The sequence below is a fragment of the Capricornis sumatraensis genome, chromosome 21 (genome assembly GCF_032405125.1).
Source record: "Capricornis sumatraensis isolate serow.1 chromosome 21, serow.2, whole genome shotgun sequence".
Lineage (NCBI taxonomy): Eukaryota > Metazoa > Chordata > Mammalia > Artiodactyla > Bovidae > Capricornis > Capricornis sumatraensis.
Genome location: NC_091089.1, coordinates 28,720,947 through 28,735,944, shown reverse-complemented (window position 1 = coordinate 28,735,944; position 14,998 = coordinate 28,720,947). Strand labels below are relative to the sequence as shown.

General features: G+C 37.8%; 1 protein-coding gene across 2 annotated transcripts in view; it reads right to left on the bottom strand.

Annotated features, from left to right (window-relative positions):
• Positions 1 to 688: 688 nt before the first annotated feature.
• The window catches only part of DSC1 (desmocollin 1), a 32,707-nt gene continuing 18,397 nt past the window's right edge, over positions 689 to 14,998 (bottom strand). The window contains exons 11-16 of one of the 2 annotated variants that reach the window (XM_068993950.1): positions 14,836 to 14,978; positions 6,526 to 6,741; positions 5,953 to 6,195; positions 4,530 to 4,651; positions 1,762 to 2,004; positions 689 to 886 (exon numbers count right to left, since the gene is read on the bottom strand). In XM_068993950.1, the coding sequence (XP_068850051.1) occupies positions 689 to 886; positions 1,762 to 2,004; positions 4,530 to 4,651; positions 5,953 to 6,195; positions 6,526 to 6,741; positions 14,836 to 14,978 (1,165 nt within the window). Of the gene's footprint in view, positions 887 to 979; positions 1,016 to 1,761; positions 2,005 to 4,529; positions 4,652 to 5,952; positions 6,196 to 6,525; positions 6,742 to 14,835; positions 14,979 to 14,998 lie in introns of those variants that run through there. The other variant, XM_068993951.1, reaches the window with a different exon arrangement.

Below are 14,998 nucleotides of genomic sequence, written 5' to 3'. Positions count from 1 at the left end.
GGCTGCAAGTCATTCATGGAAATGCTTTTCTAAAAAAAATCTCAATGACTCAAATTTCTGTGAGCCTTTTCTGGTCCACATCTTTCCAACAATTCTAGAACCTGTAGGAATCTGATAACGCATCCACATCAACAGAGATCCCAGGATCAAGCTGGGAGCACCTCCACAGGGTGAAAACACAATGAAAGATGAGCTCTTATTCACCAAATCAAAGACTGCATCAGAGAATGCACAAAAAATTCTTCAGCATAAGCCATTCAGGTAAAGGAAGCAATTCTGTAGCACCAAAAACAATACTTCTAAAAGCATAATTGTCCCCAAGATTCTGAAGAAAATGTTTCATTTTCATCTAAAATAACAAGGTATTTTTCTTTAATCTCCACAATCCCTGACTCCCTCACATACTCTTCCAGAGCATACCAAGTAACATAAGTTTTCAAACAGAAGGTGTGAGAAGCACACAGTGCAGGCCCGGAAAGGGCAAGAAAATGTACATGCATAGAAAAGGAAATTAACAAATGAAACACTGATTTCTAGAGAAGACAAAAGTTATCTCAGACAAGGAGAATTTAGGGGAGCCGGAAGTTTACCTCCATAAACAAATACTTTAGCAGATGCTGCTATTGTTTTACATTCAATAACCTCCTACATATGCGCTGGTAGATGTTACGCTATTAAAAGGCACATTTTATTTCTTTACACATGTTTTCGCTAGCGTCCTAAATTTGGGTTCCAGATGATCTAGGAAGTCAAGCCCCTCTTCTTCCTGCCGATCGCTGCAACAGCCCACTGAGCCGGCCACAGACCCTTTCCCTTCATAGTTATAGGAGCGAACGTAGTCTTCGCAGAGCTTGTGTTCCTCGTCTTGTCCACACAGATACACCTTCTGTGTTGAGAAAGAGCACATTTTATTAGTTTTTTTAAAAAACACCTAAATGTATTAGCTTAAAAATAATGGCTTTGATTTACCTTTTACTGTTTAATTTTTAACCAGAGTGTGTCCTCTAATGGATTCCTACATATAAAAAATGCACATGATTGGTCTGTATTATATTCATTCTTAAAATATAGCAAATATATAAATGCTCCTACTGAACACATTGATAAAAACAAAAGCTCCACATGCATCACACAACTAGCTTGCAATTTCCCATTTAAACATGAGATTTGTATCACTGAAATGTGTCTACAACTTTTTTTACATATTTAGGGGAAACAAATATAAGCTATGACCCTTATGTTTATACATTATTACATACTTATAATAATATATATAACTGGCTAATATTAATCTACATTGACTGATCTGAACATAAAATGAGGAACTAAAACCCAAAATAAAAGCTTAATGATCTGTCTGGTTGATGGCAATCATTAAGATTTCATAATCACATGGAAGATTCAGCATACTAAGAATATTTATAATTTGTGATCCACGTAGTGCCCTGTAACATTTCACTGTAGGTGATTTTCCCGGCAATTTTTAGGAAAGAAGCTATGCTGCTGCTGCTGCTGAGTCTTTTTATACTTACTACAGTAGAGAAATGCCTACATATGCCACTCCTAGGTCAAGTTTTGGAAACCTTATTTTAAAAACTGATACGAGGTCATTTTTCTCTTTGGGTTTGGACCTAATATTCATGTATCCAAAAAGGTGGTGAGCTCCAGATGTATAAGGAGTGAAACTTTGGGGAAATCCTGATTTATAAACAGAGTTTAACTTTCATGTAAAGAAATGAAGATGAAGACACTGGCACTTACTTCGCCGAGCCGAGGTTGGGTGAAGTTGTGCCAGTCACTGTATGTGTATCTGCCAGTGTCCGTCACTCCCTTAACAGATTCCAGGGTCTGATGTCCGCCTCCTTTGTTGGTATCCAAAGTGTAGCCGCCTTTGACCATCTCAAAACTTTGCTGTGTTTTGACTCCTTGGCCACCAAGGGTGCCAACAGACATGCTTGTGTCACCAACGTTGGACGTCTGTGTGGGGAGTCTAATATTTGCATCCTAAAATAAATAAATCAAATTGTAACAAACAGTTTTCTTTCATTTATTTCCCACCATGGACAAATCTCATAGGGGTAAATCTGAGGGCTTCCCTGATAGCTCAGAATCTGCCTACAATACAGGAAACCCCAGTTCGATTCCTGGGACAGGAAGTTCCCCTGAAGAAGGGATAGGCTACCCACTTCAGTGTTCTTGGGCTTCCCTTGTGGCTCAGCTGGTAAAGAATCCGCCAGCAATGTGGGAGACCTGGGTTCGATCCCTGGGTTGGGAAGATCCCCTGGAGAAGGGAAAGGCTACCCACTCCAGTATTCTGGCCTGGAGAATCCCATGGACTGCATAGTTCATGGGGTTGCAAAGAGTAGGACATGACTGAGCAACTTTCACTTTCACAAGGGCAAATCACTTAACTGCTGTGGCTCTCTAATTCCCCATATGTAAAATCAAGATAATAATAATACTCATATCATTGGTGTTATAGGTCAAATCGCATCCCCCACCCCAATTCAATCATTAAAGTCCTAACCCTCAAGTGTCTCAGAATATGATCTTATTTGAAGATAGAGTCATTTTGAGTTGAAATTAGTTAAATTAAGAGAAGGTCCTCATCAAATAAGATGGGTCTCTAATCCAAAAGGGGAAAGTTGGACACACACACACATACACAAAGCCATATGAAGACTCAATCAATGATGTCATAAGCCAAAGAACTACCAAAAGCTGGGAGGGAGAAGTGTAATAGAATCCTAGCACCTTCAGAGGGAGTAGGATTCTGTCAACACCTAATCTCTAATATTTAGCCTTCTGAACTGTGAGACAATAAATTTCAATTCAGTTACATTCATTTTGTCATGCTTTGTTATTGTGTTGCCATGCCCTCCTCCAGGGGATCTTCCTAACCCAGGGATCAAACCCAGGTCTCCTGCATTGCAGGTGGATTCTTTACCAACAGAGCTACCAGGGAAGCCCCTGTTTGGCTTAGTAAGTGCTCAAAAGTATTCAGTTCATTTCAGTCACTTAGTCATGTCCAACTCTTTGTTACCGCATGGACTGCAGCACACCAGGCTTTCCTGTCCATCACCAACTCCTAGAGCTTGCTCAAACTCATGTCCACCAAGTTGGTGATGCCATTCAACCATCTCATCCTCTGTCATCCCCTTCTCCTCCTGCCTTTAATCTTTCCCAGCATCAGGGTCTTTTCCAATGTGTCAGCTCTTTGCATCAGGTGGCCAAAATATTGGAGCTTCAGCTTCAACATGAGTCCTTCCAATGAATACTCGGGGTTGATTTCCTTTAGGATTGACTGCTTTGATCTCTTTTCAGTCCAAGGGACTCTCAAGAGTCTTCTTCAACACCACAGTTCAAAGGCATCAATTCTTTAGCGCTCAGTCTTCTTTATAGTCCAGCTCTCACATCCATACATGACTACATCCATACATGGCTAGAAAAACCATAGCTTTGACTATACAGAGCTTGGTCAGTAATGTTCCTGCTCTTTAATATGCTGTCTAGGTTTTTCATAGCTTTATTTCCAACGAGCGAGCATCTTTTAATTTCATGGCTACAGTCACCATCTGCAGTGATTTTAGAGCCTAAGAAAATAAAGTCTGTCACTGTTTCCATTGTTTCTCCATTTATTTGCCATGAAGTGATGGGACCAGATGCCATGATCTTGGTTTTTTGAATGTTGTTTTAAGCCAGCTTTTCACTCTCATCTTTCATTTTTATCAAGAGACTCTTTAGTTCCTCTTCGCTTTCTACCATAAGGATGATGTCATTGGCATATCTGAGGTTATTGATATTTTCCCTGGCAATCTTGATTTCAGCTTGTGCTTCATCCAGCCCAGAGTTTCTCATGATGTACTCTGTATATAAGTCAAATAAGCAGGGTGGCAATATACAGCCTTTTTGTACTCCTTTCCCAATTTGGAACCAGTCTGTTGTTCCATGTCTGGTTCTAGCTATTCTTCTTGACCTGCATACAGATTTCTCAGGAGCATTAGCTGTTATCATTATTTGGGCTTTCCAGGTAGCGCTAGTGTTAAAGGACCCAATTCCAAGGCAGGCAGGCTTAAGAGACTCAGGTTTGATCCCTGGATCAAGAAAATCCCCTGGAGGAGGACAGGCAACCCACTTTAGTATTTTTGCCTAGAGAATCTCATGGACAGAGGAGCCTGGCAGACTGCAGTCGATAGGGCTGCACAGAGTTGGATACGTGCAGCAACTTAGCTTGCATGCAGGTTATCATTATTACTATTTTACATAATAATCAACTGTTATCATTGAACTTGGGCTTCCCTGATGCCTCAGATGGTAAAGAATCTGCCTGTAATGCAGGAGACCTGGGTTTGACGAATAAGAGAATGGCAACCCACTCCAGTATTCTTGCCTGGAGAATCCCACGGACAGAGGATCCTGTGGGGCTACAGTCCATGGGGTTGCAAAGAGTTAGTTGGACTTGACTGAGTGACTAAGCACAGCACAGCCTCATTAAACTACCATACCAAAAACGGTGAAATCTGATTTACCATCACTTCTTCTCCAGGTCCTTCAGTATTTGATACAATTAAATTTTGCTGGGCTACATCTTCTGGAAAACATTTCTTTACTGTTTTCTTAACAGTAACACAGAAACATGTGAACAAAATACCTAAAAAATAAAAAATATATAAGTAAAATCACAATTTTTCATGCTGGCACTGTAGATCATTTGATTTATAGTAAATTATTATAATCATTTGAATTATATAGTAAATCATTTGAATCAGATTTTTTTTAAGTTTCTTCACAGAACTTTAAAAAATTGGTTCCATAAATTGAGATTTCTTTGGGTCATACAATTTAAAAGAGATTATTAACAAATATATACAGACTATCTCTGTCTTAGTGAGGTTATGTTATTAGGGTAAACAAGAAACAAATCAATAGAAAGAGGAAGTGAACATAGTCTGTGAATAGCTCTCTTCCCAGGTTCAGATTTCAACCTTTTCCTTCTTTTCTCCACACTGAAATAGTAACTTCATTTGATTGGACTTTAAGCTAGTATTATTGGCATTAAAGTCCATAAGGAACAACTCAAAGATCTTAGAATCACAAAACAAAGAACATTAGACATAAATCAAACAGGAAAAGCCATTACATAAAACCAGTGCTTGGTTTTGAAAGCATCCATCAGGTGCTAAGAGGAATATCCAGTTTAACCCGAAACACAAATCACTGGACACAGACACAGCAAAGGCTATGGGAAAAGTCTGTAAATGCAAATAGACTGCGTGCAGTCAAACAGATTTTTGAAAAAGAAAGAAGGAAGGAGGGAAGGGAAAAGAAGCAAAGGAAGGAAAAAAGGGAGAGGAAGGGAGGGGAGAAGCCTGAGCAAAGATTTCCATCACTTTTGCATCTCCAAAAACCAGTTTGCAGAATGCAAAAATCTTCCATTGCCTTTCCTCAGTGACTCATCATATGCCCGTTTCCCTCACACTCTGGAGTCTAATTAAGATGTGTGCTAAATGATGTCATTAATATTCATTAATATCATTGACCACAAACATCTAAGTAAATTTTTAAACTACTCTTTTCACTAACTCTTTTCATGCATCCACTCCATGAATGTGGCTGGTTGAAAGATAATCATACTTTGCATGGGAGGGAAACTTATTAATTTTACCCAACCTCTTCATTGCACCATTAAAAGAGCTTAAAGAAGAGGAAATGATTTATCCAGTGTCTCACAGCTAATTATTGGAAGAACTGTGGCCATAGTTCTGAAAACTCCTTTTCTTCTATGACTCACAACTCCAAGCCATTGAATTTGCACAAGATTTTTAAAAGGACACACTTCTCAAAGGCTATCAATGTCACTAATGTAAAGAATTGTCTTATATTTTTTAAAATATTAGATAACATTTCTAATATTAAAATATTACATAACACATTCTATATAATTATACTTACATAACAACAACACAGAACCCAACACCATGGCAAGAATTGCCCATTTTCCAAGGAATACATTTGCTAGTGACGCCTCTCTCGAAAGTTTATTAGGCATTCTACATTCGGATGGAATTGTACAATCACATACTCTCACTGATAACATGTGTGTTGCAGAAGCGCCATGTCTGTCTTTTATTTGGATAGGAACAGTGTAATAGTTATAATCAAGATCTTGCCGCCCCCGAAGAATGGCAGTTTTACCTATGCGGAAAAAAAAAAGAGATTTTGATTTCTTGAAAAGACAGGAAAACTAATGGATATTGCTTTATGCTCATCTTTACTATTCTATATTTACTATGTTATTCAAATATTTTATTAAAATGGATTTGTCTGTTTTCTTAAAGATATTCAGAATAAGAATCTAATCATATTACTCATTGTCTTAAGAAACAAGGTATTATCCTTTATCTGGGATCAATAAAATATTTTACTAAAATTAAGATTTATTTAGTATAAGTAACTAAGGTAAAAGTCTAGGCCACCAAACATTCTAAGGTCCTATTGATTAGAAGGTTTAGCATAATTACACACCATCCTTTGTCTCTACTGTCCAAAGTTTGCTCGCAGATTTCTCGAGAATGAATTGAAAAGGTGGCCCATTGTCAGGTCCATCTTGATCTGTAGGTTCGAGGACAACATAATCCTTATCATGCCGGCACATTGTCAGTTCTTCTTCTTTTATCTGCGGTGGGTGGTCGTTTTTATCTTCCAAAAGAACTACTAACGTTCCAGTGCAAGATCTGCCGTCTAAGAAAAATAAAAGATAGGATCTTTCTCCACTTGAACACTTCTTTTCAACAATCTCTATGATGTACAGTTGACATCTGCTTTCTACTAGTTGTCTGAACTTGAATTTCACACTTTCCAAACCACAAATACCACTGCTACCAGTACAAAATAGTGACATTACTCTTCCCTGGAGATTGGTAGCTGTATCAGATAAGTGGTTTTTAAAATTAAAAGGTATGAGATTATGAGTAATGTCACTACAGAATGACCGATTTAGAAGATAATGGATTTCTTTCATCCTTCTTTGAAAGTGCATTCGTGTTTAAAATATAAACACTTTACATTAGGTCACAATCACTTCCTGACTTTCTCTCCTGACCCTTTTCCTCATATACTCATTGTTCAAACTTTGTCATGAGTGTGCTTAGTCAATCAGGCATGTCCAGCTCTTTGCGACCCCATGGACTGTAGCCTGCCAAGCCCCTCTCTCCATGAGGATTCTCCATGCAAAAATACTGGAGTGGGTTGTCATGCCCTCCTCCAGGGGATCTTCCCAATCCAGGGATCGAACCCAGGTCTCCCACATTGCAGGCAGATTCTTTACCATCTGAGCCACCAGGGAAGCCCAAACTTTGTAAAACTGATCATCAAATCCAGAAACTGTGCTCCATCCTGTGTGCAGCTTTGGCACATGCTATTGCCACTGCTGGGAATACTTTTCTCCTCCCCTTTGCCTGATAAAATCTTATTATCCTTTAAGAATCCATTCAAATGTCTCCTCTGCATGAAACTTGCCGTGACTTCTATGGACAATGCTTGCCACATTCTCCTTCAGTTTCTCAAAACCCTTGTTCATCTTTAGCTCACGCACTTAACTTTTCATCCTAAGGGCTACTTTGTTTTCATCTTGACAGTTCAGTGATCTGCCCAGTATTTCCTGGCTAACTGAACACTTGTAGTTCAGTTGCTAAATTGTTTTGAACTCTTTGCAACCGCATGAACTGCAGCACCCCAGACTTCCCTGTCCTTCACTGTTTCCCAGTTTGCTCAAACTCATGTCCATTGAATTGGTGATGCCATCCAACCATCTCATCGTCTGTCACCTTCTTCTGGTTTTGCCTTTGATCTTTCCCAGTGTTAGGTAGGTAAAATAGGGAAAAGGAGTCCAAAATGGCAGTGGCTAAAAGACAAGGAAGGGAAAAGCCCACAAAAACAGAACAAGAGAAGGTCTGAGGACCGGAATGAGGACCTCAGGTAAACAAAACAACACTCCTGGCTGGCCCAATTTACATAGGACAGGCCCAGGGAGAGAGAAACATATAAATAGAGGAGCCAAAGCTAGCTCTCTCTCTCCCCCACACGCTGGGGCGCTCTTCTCCTCGTGTCTTTGGATTGATTTTCCTGCTATCTTCTAAGTAAAATAGAGCTGTAACACTGACCTGATTTGTCTAAGAGCTATAACATGGTCCATTCGAGACCTGAGAGCTATAACACGGTCTATCCAAGACCTAAGAGCTGTGACACACCTAGGGGGCTTTAATGTCCGTCACTCCAAATCTTTGTTGTGACGAGACAAAGAACCGAGGAACATACACTTGCGTGACACCAGCATCAGGGTCTTTTCCAATGAGTCAACTTTTCGCATTAGGTGGCCCAACTATGGGAACTTCAGCTTCAGCATCAGTCCTTCCACTGAATATTTGGGGTTGATTTCTTTTAGAATTAACTGGTTTGATCTCCTTGCTGTCCATAATTTGAAGGCATTAGTTCTTTGGTGCTTAGCCTTCTTTATGGTTCAACTCTCACATCCTTACATGACTACTGGAAAAACCATAGCTTTGACTATTTGGACCTTTGTCAGCAAAGTGATGTCTCTGCTTTTTACTGCTTAGATTTGTCATAGCATTAATTTTTATACTTAAAAAAATCAATCGAACAAACTGTAAAAAAGTTGTATCCCCCCCACCCTAATCTAATTAATATGCTTTTGAGAATAAGAACTCTTACCTCCAGAACTCCACTGTTAATGGCCTAATGCTTCAACACATAAATCTAAATAAATATCTTAAATTAGCATAATGCCCATCGTGCGTGTTTAAAAGAGAATGAAGTTTAGAGAACATGTTCAAATTTTAAAGCTTGTGATAAAATTACAAACTACTCTAAATAGTAAGGTTTCAAAATTGAAATAAACAGAAAAATAACTGATGAAATTCCTCTCTTTTGTTGCTTTGAATGCTGGTCTAAATTTTGGTGCATAAACATTGAATTTATCATATAGACTACCATAAATCATGTGCAAATTTAATGTTCTTTCTTTTTAGGTTAAAATAACAATTAAGCCATATCAAGTAGCATATTTCAGTGAAATTTTTTTCTGTGAATAAGAATTTATTCAAAGTGACTTTTAAATTAGTTACTTACAAGGTAACAGCAGTATATACCTATTTAAAAACTATTCAATCTAAACAAATTTAACAACATCTAGAAATTTAAGAGAAATAACAAGTTTTGTTTAAAAAAAGTCTACAATAGCATAGATATCTCCCTGGTGATTCAGATCGTAAAGCATCTGCCTGCAATGCAGGAGACTCGAGTTTGATCCCTGAATTGGGAAGAGCCCCTGGGGAAGGAAATGGCAACCCAATCCAGTACCCTTGCCTGGAAAATCCCATGGATAGAAAAGCCTGGTAGGCCACAGTCCATGGGGTCACAAAAAGTCGTACAGGACTGAAAGATTTTACTTTCACAATAGCATATAAACATTTTGAGATTGCTATGAATTTGTAAATAAATTTGAGTACAAATGACAACTTCAACACCTAAAAAAGAAGTGAGAAGTGGGAAAAAATAAGCTTTTTTTAATGTAAAAAATAGTTACAGGTACTAGTGTGAATCAACATGTGTGTTAGGATTTTAACTATTAAGATATAAGAAGAAAGCTATTTCTCTTTAAGGTACAATAGAAATCACCCTTTAAAAAGTGAAATAAAGAAATAGGGCAGCCATCCAGCAGCAAATAAAGATTCATTTAATTCCGTATTCAACCAACATTTATCACATAAATCATTATTTTCCATCACACTCTCTGTTTTAAGCATGTTAAAAAAGGAAAACTCAAAACTGTTAAGACGGATAGTAGGCAAAGCCACAGCTGAAAAATAAGTCCTAGATGTCTTCTAAAACTACAAAATCCTGATTGAAATTTTTTTCCTTCTGGGAAACAGAGCAAAAAAAAAAAAAAAAAGAAAGTAATTCCTGATAATAGTTGAAGACTGTGAAAAGGTAATTAAGTATGTATGTTTGCCCGTTTCTAAACCTTATTTTGGGCTTTCCAGGTGGCTCAGTGGTAAAGAATCTGCCTACAGTTCAGGAGACACTAGTTCAATCCCTGGGTCAGGAAGATCCCCTGGAGAAGGAAATGGCAATCCATTTCAGTTCTTTCTTGGGAAATCCCATGGACAGAGGAGTCTGGCGGGCAACAGTCTGCGAGGTCGCAGAAGAGTCAGACACAACTAAGGAACTAAATAAGAACAAACCTTATTTTAAGTTAAACACATAAGCAAATGCCAAGAATCAGTGAGTAAGGGATGTCATAATCTCCAGGCTAGAAAGTACATCTTGGGTTAACTAAAATCTAAATTTACAACAATAAGAACTCTGAAAAGCAAGAGTTCCCCATTGTTATTTAAATGTTTCCAGGAACAGAAAGTTCACTGGGTTATAAATCAGCCCACTACATATACAGAACTCTTTCATTAACGATTGGAAAGTTTTCAGATTCTTTCTTACCAAGCTGTAATACATCTCCTAATCATTTCCAATTTTTTTCTTTTTTTGGACTATACACGCAAAAAGTTTACCTCTTCCGCATGACAACCCTGAAATACTCATTTTAAGAGAATTCTTTTTACACTCAAGCATACCAAAGCATTTGTAAACTTTTGAACTCAAGTTTCTACATTAAAACTAAGTGATCCAAGTGCCTGTTAGGCACCTGAATTTGCAAAGGTCTAAGCAATAAAATTCACAACCTGGAACCTGGAGACTCACAGAACAGCAGAGGAATGGCGAATACCAGTACCTACACGAAGCAAACATGCCAAGATCTCTGCTAGATGCTTGGTAAAAAGATATTTAGCAGAGATAAGGGTCTTTATATGAACATGAGTTCATAGCCTCGCTAGAGGGAAAGACTGTATATGAGAAACAAAGAGAGCTCCATTTTTATAGAGAAGACACATCATCTATATGTGTCTTATACTTAATTATATATAAGTATATATACTTATACTGTGATAATTACAGTATTGTTCCCAGGGAAGCAGGGTTAAAAAAGTATTCAGAGAGGAACTCAACAAAGATTAGTGAGAGTTATCACAAACGTCATCACTGCCATCCATTTGAAGAAGCAGAGGGACCTGAATTTCAAACAGAAGGGGCAGCCTTATTGTAGGTGGAGAGGGTACAAACCAGTGCTTTTAGAACGAAAGCAGAGAAGCAAGCAACCTGGTTGACAAAAAAGAACTGACACAAAAGATACAAGGAAATTAACTGGATACCTAGATGATCATCATGAACTATATATGAGCATCAAAACTAAATATTCATGTAGAAATATAAGTAATTACTTATATATTTGACCCTTGGAAGCATATATTAAAATGGATTAAAGTTTAAATAACCAAAATCCTTCACCATATAATCTTCCATTAAAATTTCTAACACCCTATCTTTCCTTCTTGAGCACATCCAGGTTATCCATGAGCTTGAGACATAGATATGACATTTCATTTGTTTGTACTATGATCACTATACTTACAGACATTCTTTTATCACCAAAAGACAAAGTTAACTTCTTATATCTCTGTTTTCCATATTTTCCTTCTCCCTGAAGAGTATTTCCTTTTTTATCACCATTTCTGTGAAATCACCTCCCTTTATCCTTTCAGCTTGGTAACACTTTAACTGCTTTCACTTCTTATGATATTCATACATTCTTTGATGGGGAAAGTTTTCATACCAGAGAATCTTTTATAAGAATATAATCATCCTTCAACTGATATTATGTGAAAAATTTGATTTTGTCTTATGAATCCTAGTTTTCATGGCTTAGAACTTAGGACTTAAAAGACAATCAACATTGGTGCAATAAGTGAGTAAATATAAATCCTTATTTCACATCATAATTGTGTTCCTGAACCAATCAGATTTCACCTTTGCTTTTTTATAAGCAGCAAATCACCATGATTATAAAGTAGTGGCAGTTTTAAGTGTATTTCTCAGTTCTTGTTTCCCCCAGGGTTTAGTAGGGTATTTTCTTTTCCTACTTATACTGAAAGATTTATAATAAAAGATTCTGTGAGAGCTGCCAAGAGGAGAGGAAGGACTTGTCTAGTGGTCCAGTGGTTAAGAATCTGCCTGTCAGTGCGGGAGACACAGGTTCGATCCCTGGTCGGGGAAGATTGCACATGCAGTTAACCCCGCACACCACAACTATTGAACCAGTGCTCTAGAGCCCCCAGAGCCACAGCTACTGAAGCCTGCAAGCTCTAAAGCCCATGCTCTGCAACACGAGAAGCCCCCGCCATGAGAAGCCCTCACATGGCCATTAGAGAGTAGCCCCTACTCAGTGCAACTAGAAAAGAGCCCATGTAGCAATGAAGGCCCAACACAGCCAAAACTAAATAATAAGCGAATAATTTAAAAAAAATTAAAGGAAGATCATATCACATGATTAGGCAACAATATTCAAATTGTGGTTTTCTTTCAGACTTTGAAACTGAAATATTTTCCACTCGTGGGCATACTTTTTTCAGACTGCTTGGTTTTCTCATTGATTACGACGTGCGACAGACCATTCCCATTCCCAGGCAACAAGAATACACCAAGGCTGAGAGAGAAAGCAAAGAAAAAACCTAAATGGGACAGATGTGAATGGACTGGCTTGCCCTTGCCATGTACATCATAAGCAGCAGCATCTTTATTAGTTTAACCTTTGTCTCTCAACAGAAAATCTATTTTTTTTAAAGTAGATGTGGCTTTTATTGTAAAGCTATAGAAAAAAGTAGAAGTATAATATGTGAGAAAATATTTGTCTTTATCTTATTATCAAACTATTAAAGGGTAAAATGAACCAGCATGAAGAAGTAATTTTTCATAAAATGAACAAGTCATTTCATGGCTTTGGACCATTTCTGCTTTTTTTTATTTCCATGGGATTGGACTTGTTTATTCATGCACTTGCCCATTCCTGCTAAAGAAATTCAATGGTTCTATAGAAAAAGACCAAAAACAGAGAAAAAGACCACAGCATTGCTGTACCAGCTTGTTTGTTTTGAATATCCAGTGTATAAAAATATGCTAACCATACCATTGTAGAGCTCTATACCAAGATCACAGGTATAGAACCCTGCACCAATGTCACAGGACAAAAATCTCTGAAACTGACCAAGCCCCATAGCAACTGTTGCCATGAGCCTCTAGATCTAAACTGGCCAGTTCCTTGACCCCATATTAGGTAAAATACCCACCCTATAGCATCCTAACCAATCACCTAATGCCGCCATTTTCAGTAGGAATTTTCTGTCTTGAGGCCATAAAAATCAGCTACTAGCCCAAGAAAAGAGTTGATTCTCCCTTGAGCCGGCCTGTTCTAACAGCTTCTCCCACTCTAATAAACTTAATTCATCTCTCATTCTGCCTCATTTCCGGAAATTCTTTTCCAACCCATAGACCATGACAACCATCTTGGATTAAACAGATAGTCAAAAACATAGGCTCTATCAGAAAAACCCAAGTTCACTCATCTTTATCATTTATGGAAATTTACCCCAAATGAGTGAGTGGATAACTGATGAGATGAAATGCCATATTGTAACTTTTACTTATGTTTTTTATAATCTTCTCTTAAAGTCTATTTTTATAATGTATACATAGTATGGTATGATGTTAGCATATTAGTATATATATATATTTATAAATAAACACACCAATAAATATCCTGGGGTAGTTGTTTGGCAGGTCTCAGTCTATCAATAATCAAAGTCGCAGCTGAACTGACCCTTGTGATTATAATGATTGCAAGATGCCCTAAGTAAAAACCATCAGGAAGCTCTGGGGGCAGGGGAAGTTTTATTATTTACCAGTCGTGGAAATGATACATCACATAGCCAGAGTAAGTTTGTGGGGGGCGGTGTGGGACAAGGGGAGTGACATCTGGGATTTTGTTTGCATTGAGGTGGAGGCTGGAGCCTTGGGTTTCACAGGCTCACTCTTTATTGATGAATTTAAAACACAAGAGCAAGAATTTAAAGCACAGGAAGAGAAAAACAAGCAGCTCAAACAGTGAGTTATTGAAATCAACCAAGATCTCCAAAACAAAGGAGCCTGGGGAGATGGGATAGGGGGTTGACATGGTTCTGGATCTAGCTCTGTGGCTCAGAATGTGTTTATTTGAGATCGCAGTCAACGCTTAAGTCAAGCACTTGCATTGCAAAAAGAGAAACCAACTGACAGAGCTTACACTGCAAAGGTTCATATTAAAAAATGATTTACTGCTTGGAGGGTTGTGTTCAAAAGGGTTTTGAGATCACTATTTTAGGACATTTCTTCACAAGATAGGTTCTAGAATTAACCTTGGAGAATGATTGCGAATCTCAGTAAAAAAAGACTTCAAAAACCATTGTTTGGACATTTATTTAGGAAATAGGATAAATGTTTTATTCCCCAGCAAAAAAACGACTCAGAGCAAACCTATCTGAACCCATCTGTTTTGGGGAGTTGAACCCCTCCAGCAAGTTCAAATCAGAATAATCTAAACCTAAAAATCCTGAAAAAAATAGAGATCCTTGATGATGCCACCAGGTCCATGGCAGACATCAAATAATATGAACCTTGAAACTGAAACCTGCAACTTTTGAGTTAGTGATACACTGAGACCTCAACTGTGTGGTTGCCAAGAAATTAAGCAATCATGATGCAACCATTGTTTGCAATTAAACAATCACTGTTTGTATTAAATTTTGATGTGGAAACAAACAAATTTAACTCCAAGATTTCCTTAAAAATATGTCCTATATTTATATTTTATTTCTAGAAACTTGCACTCACCTGCATCGAATGCAATCACAGAAACATTGTATTGGTTGTTTTTTACAAATGTTGATTCTCTATCTAGCACTTTTACAGTTTTCAAGTCACCAGTGTATTCATTAATTTCAAACCAGTTATCTTCATCTTGTATCTTCTTATACCTAGTTTTCAGAAATCAAAT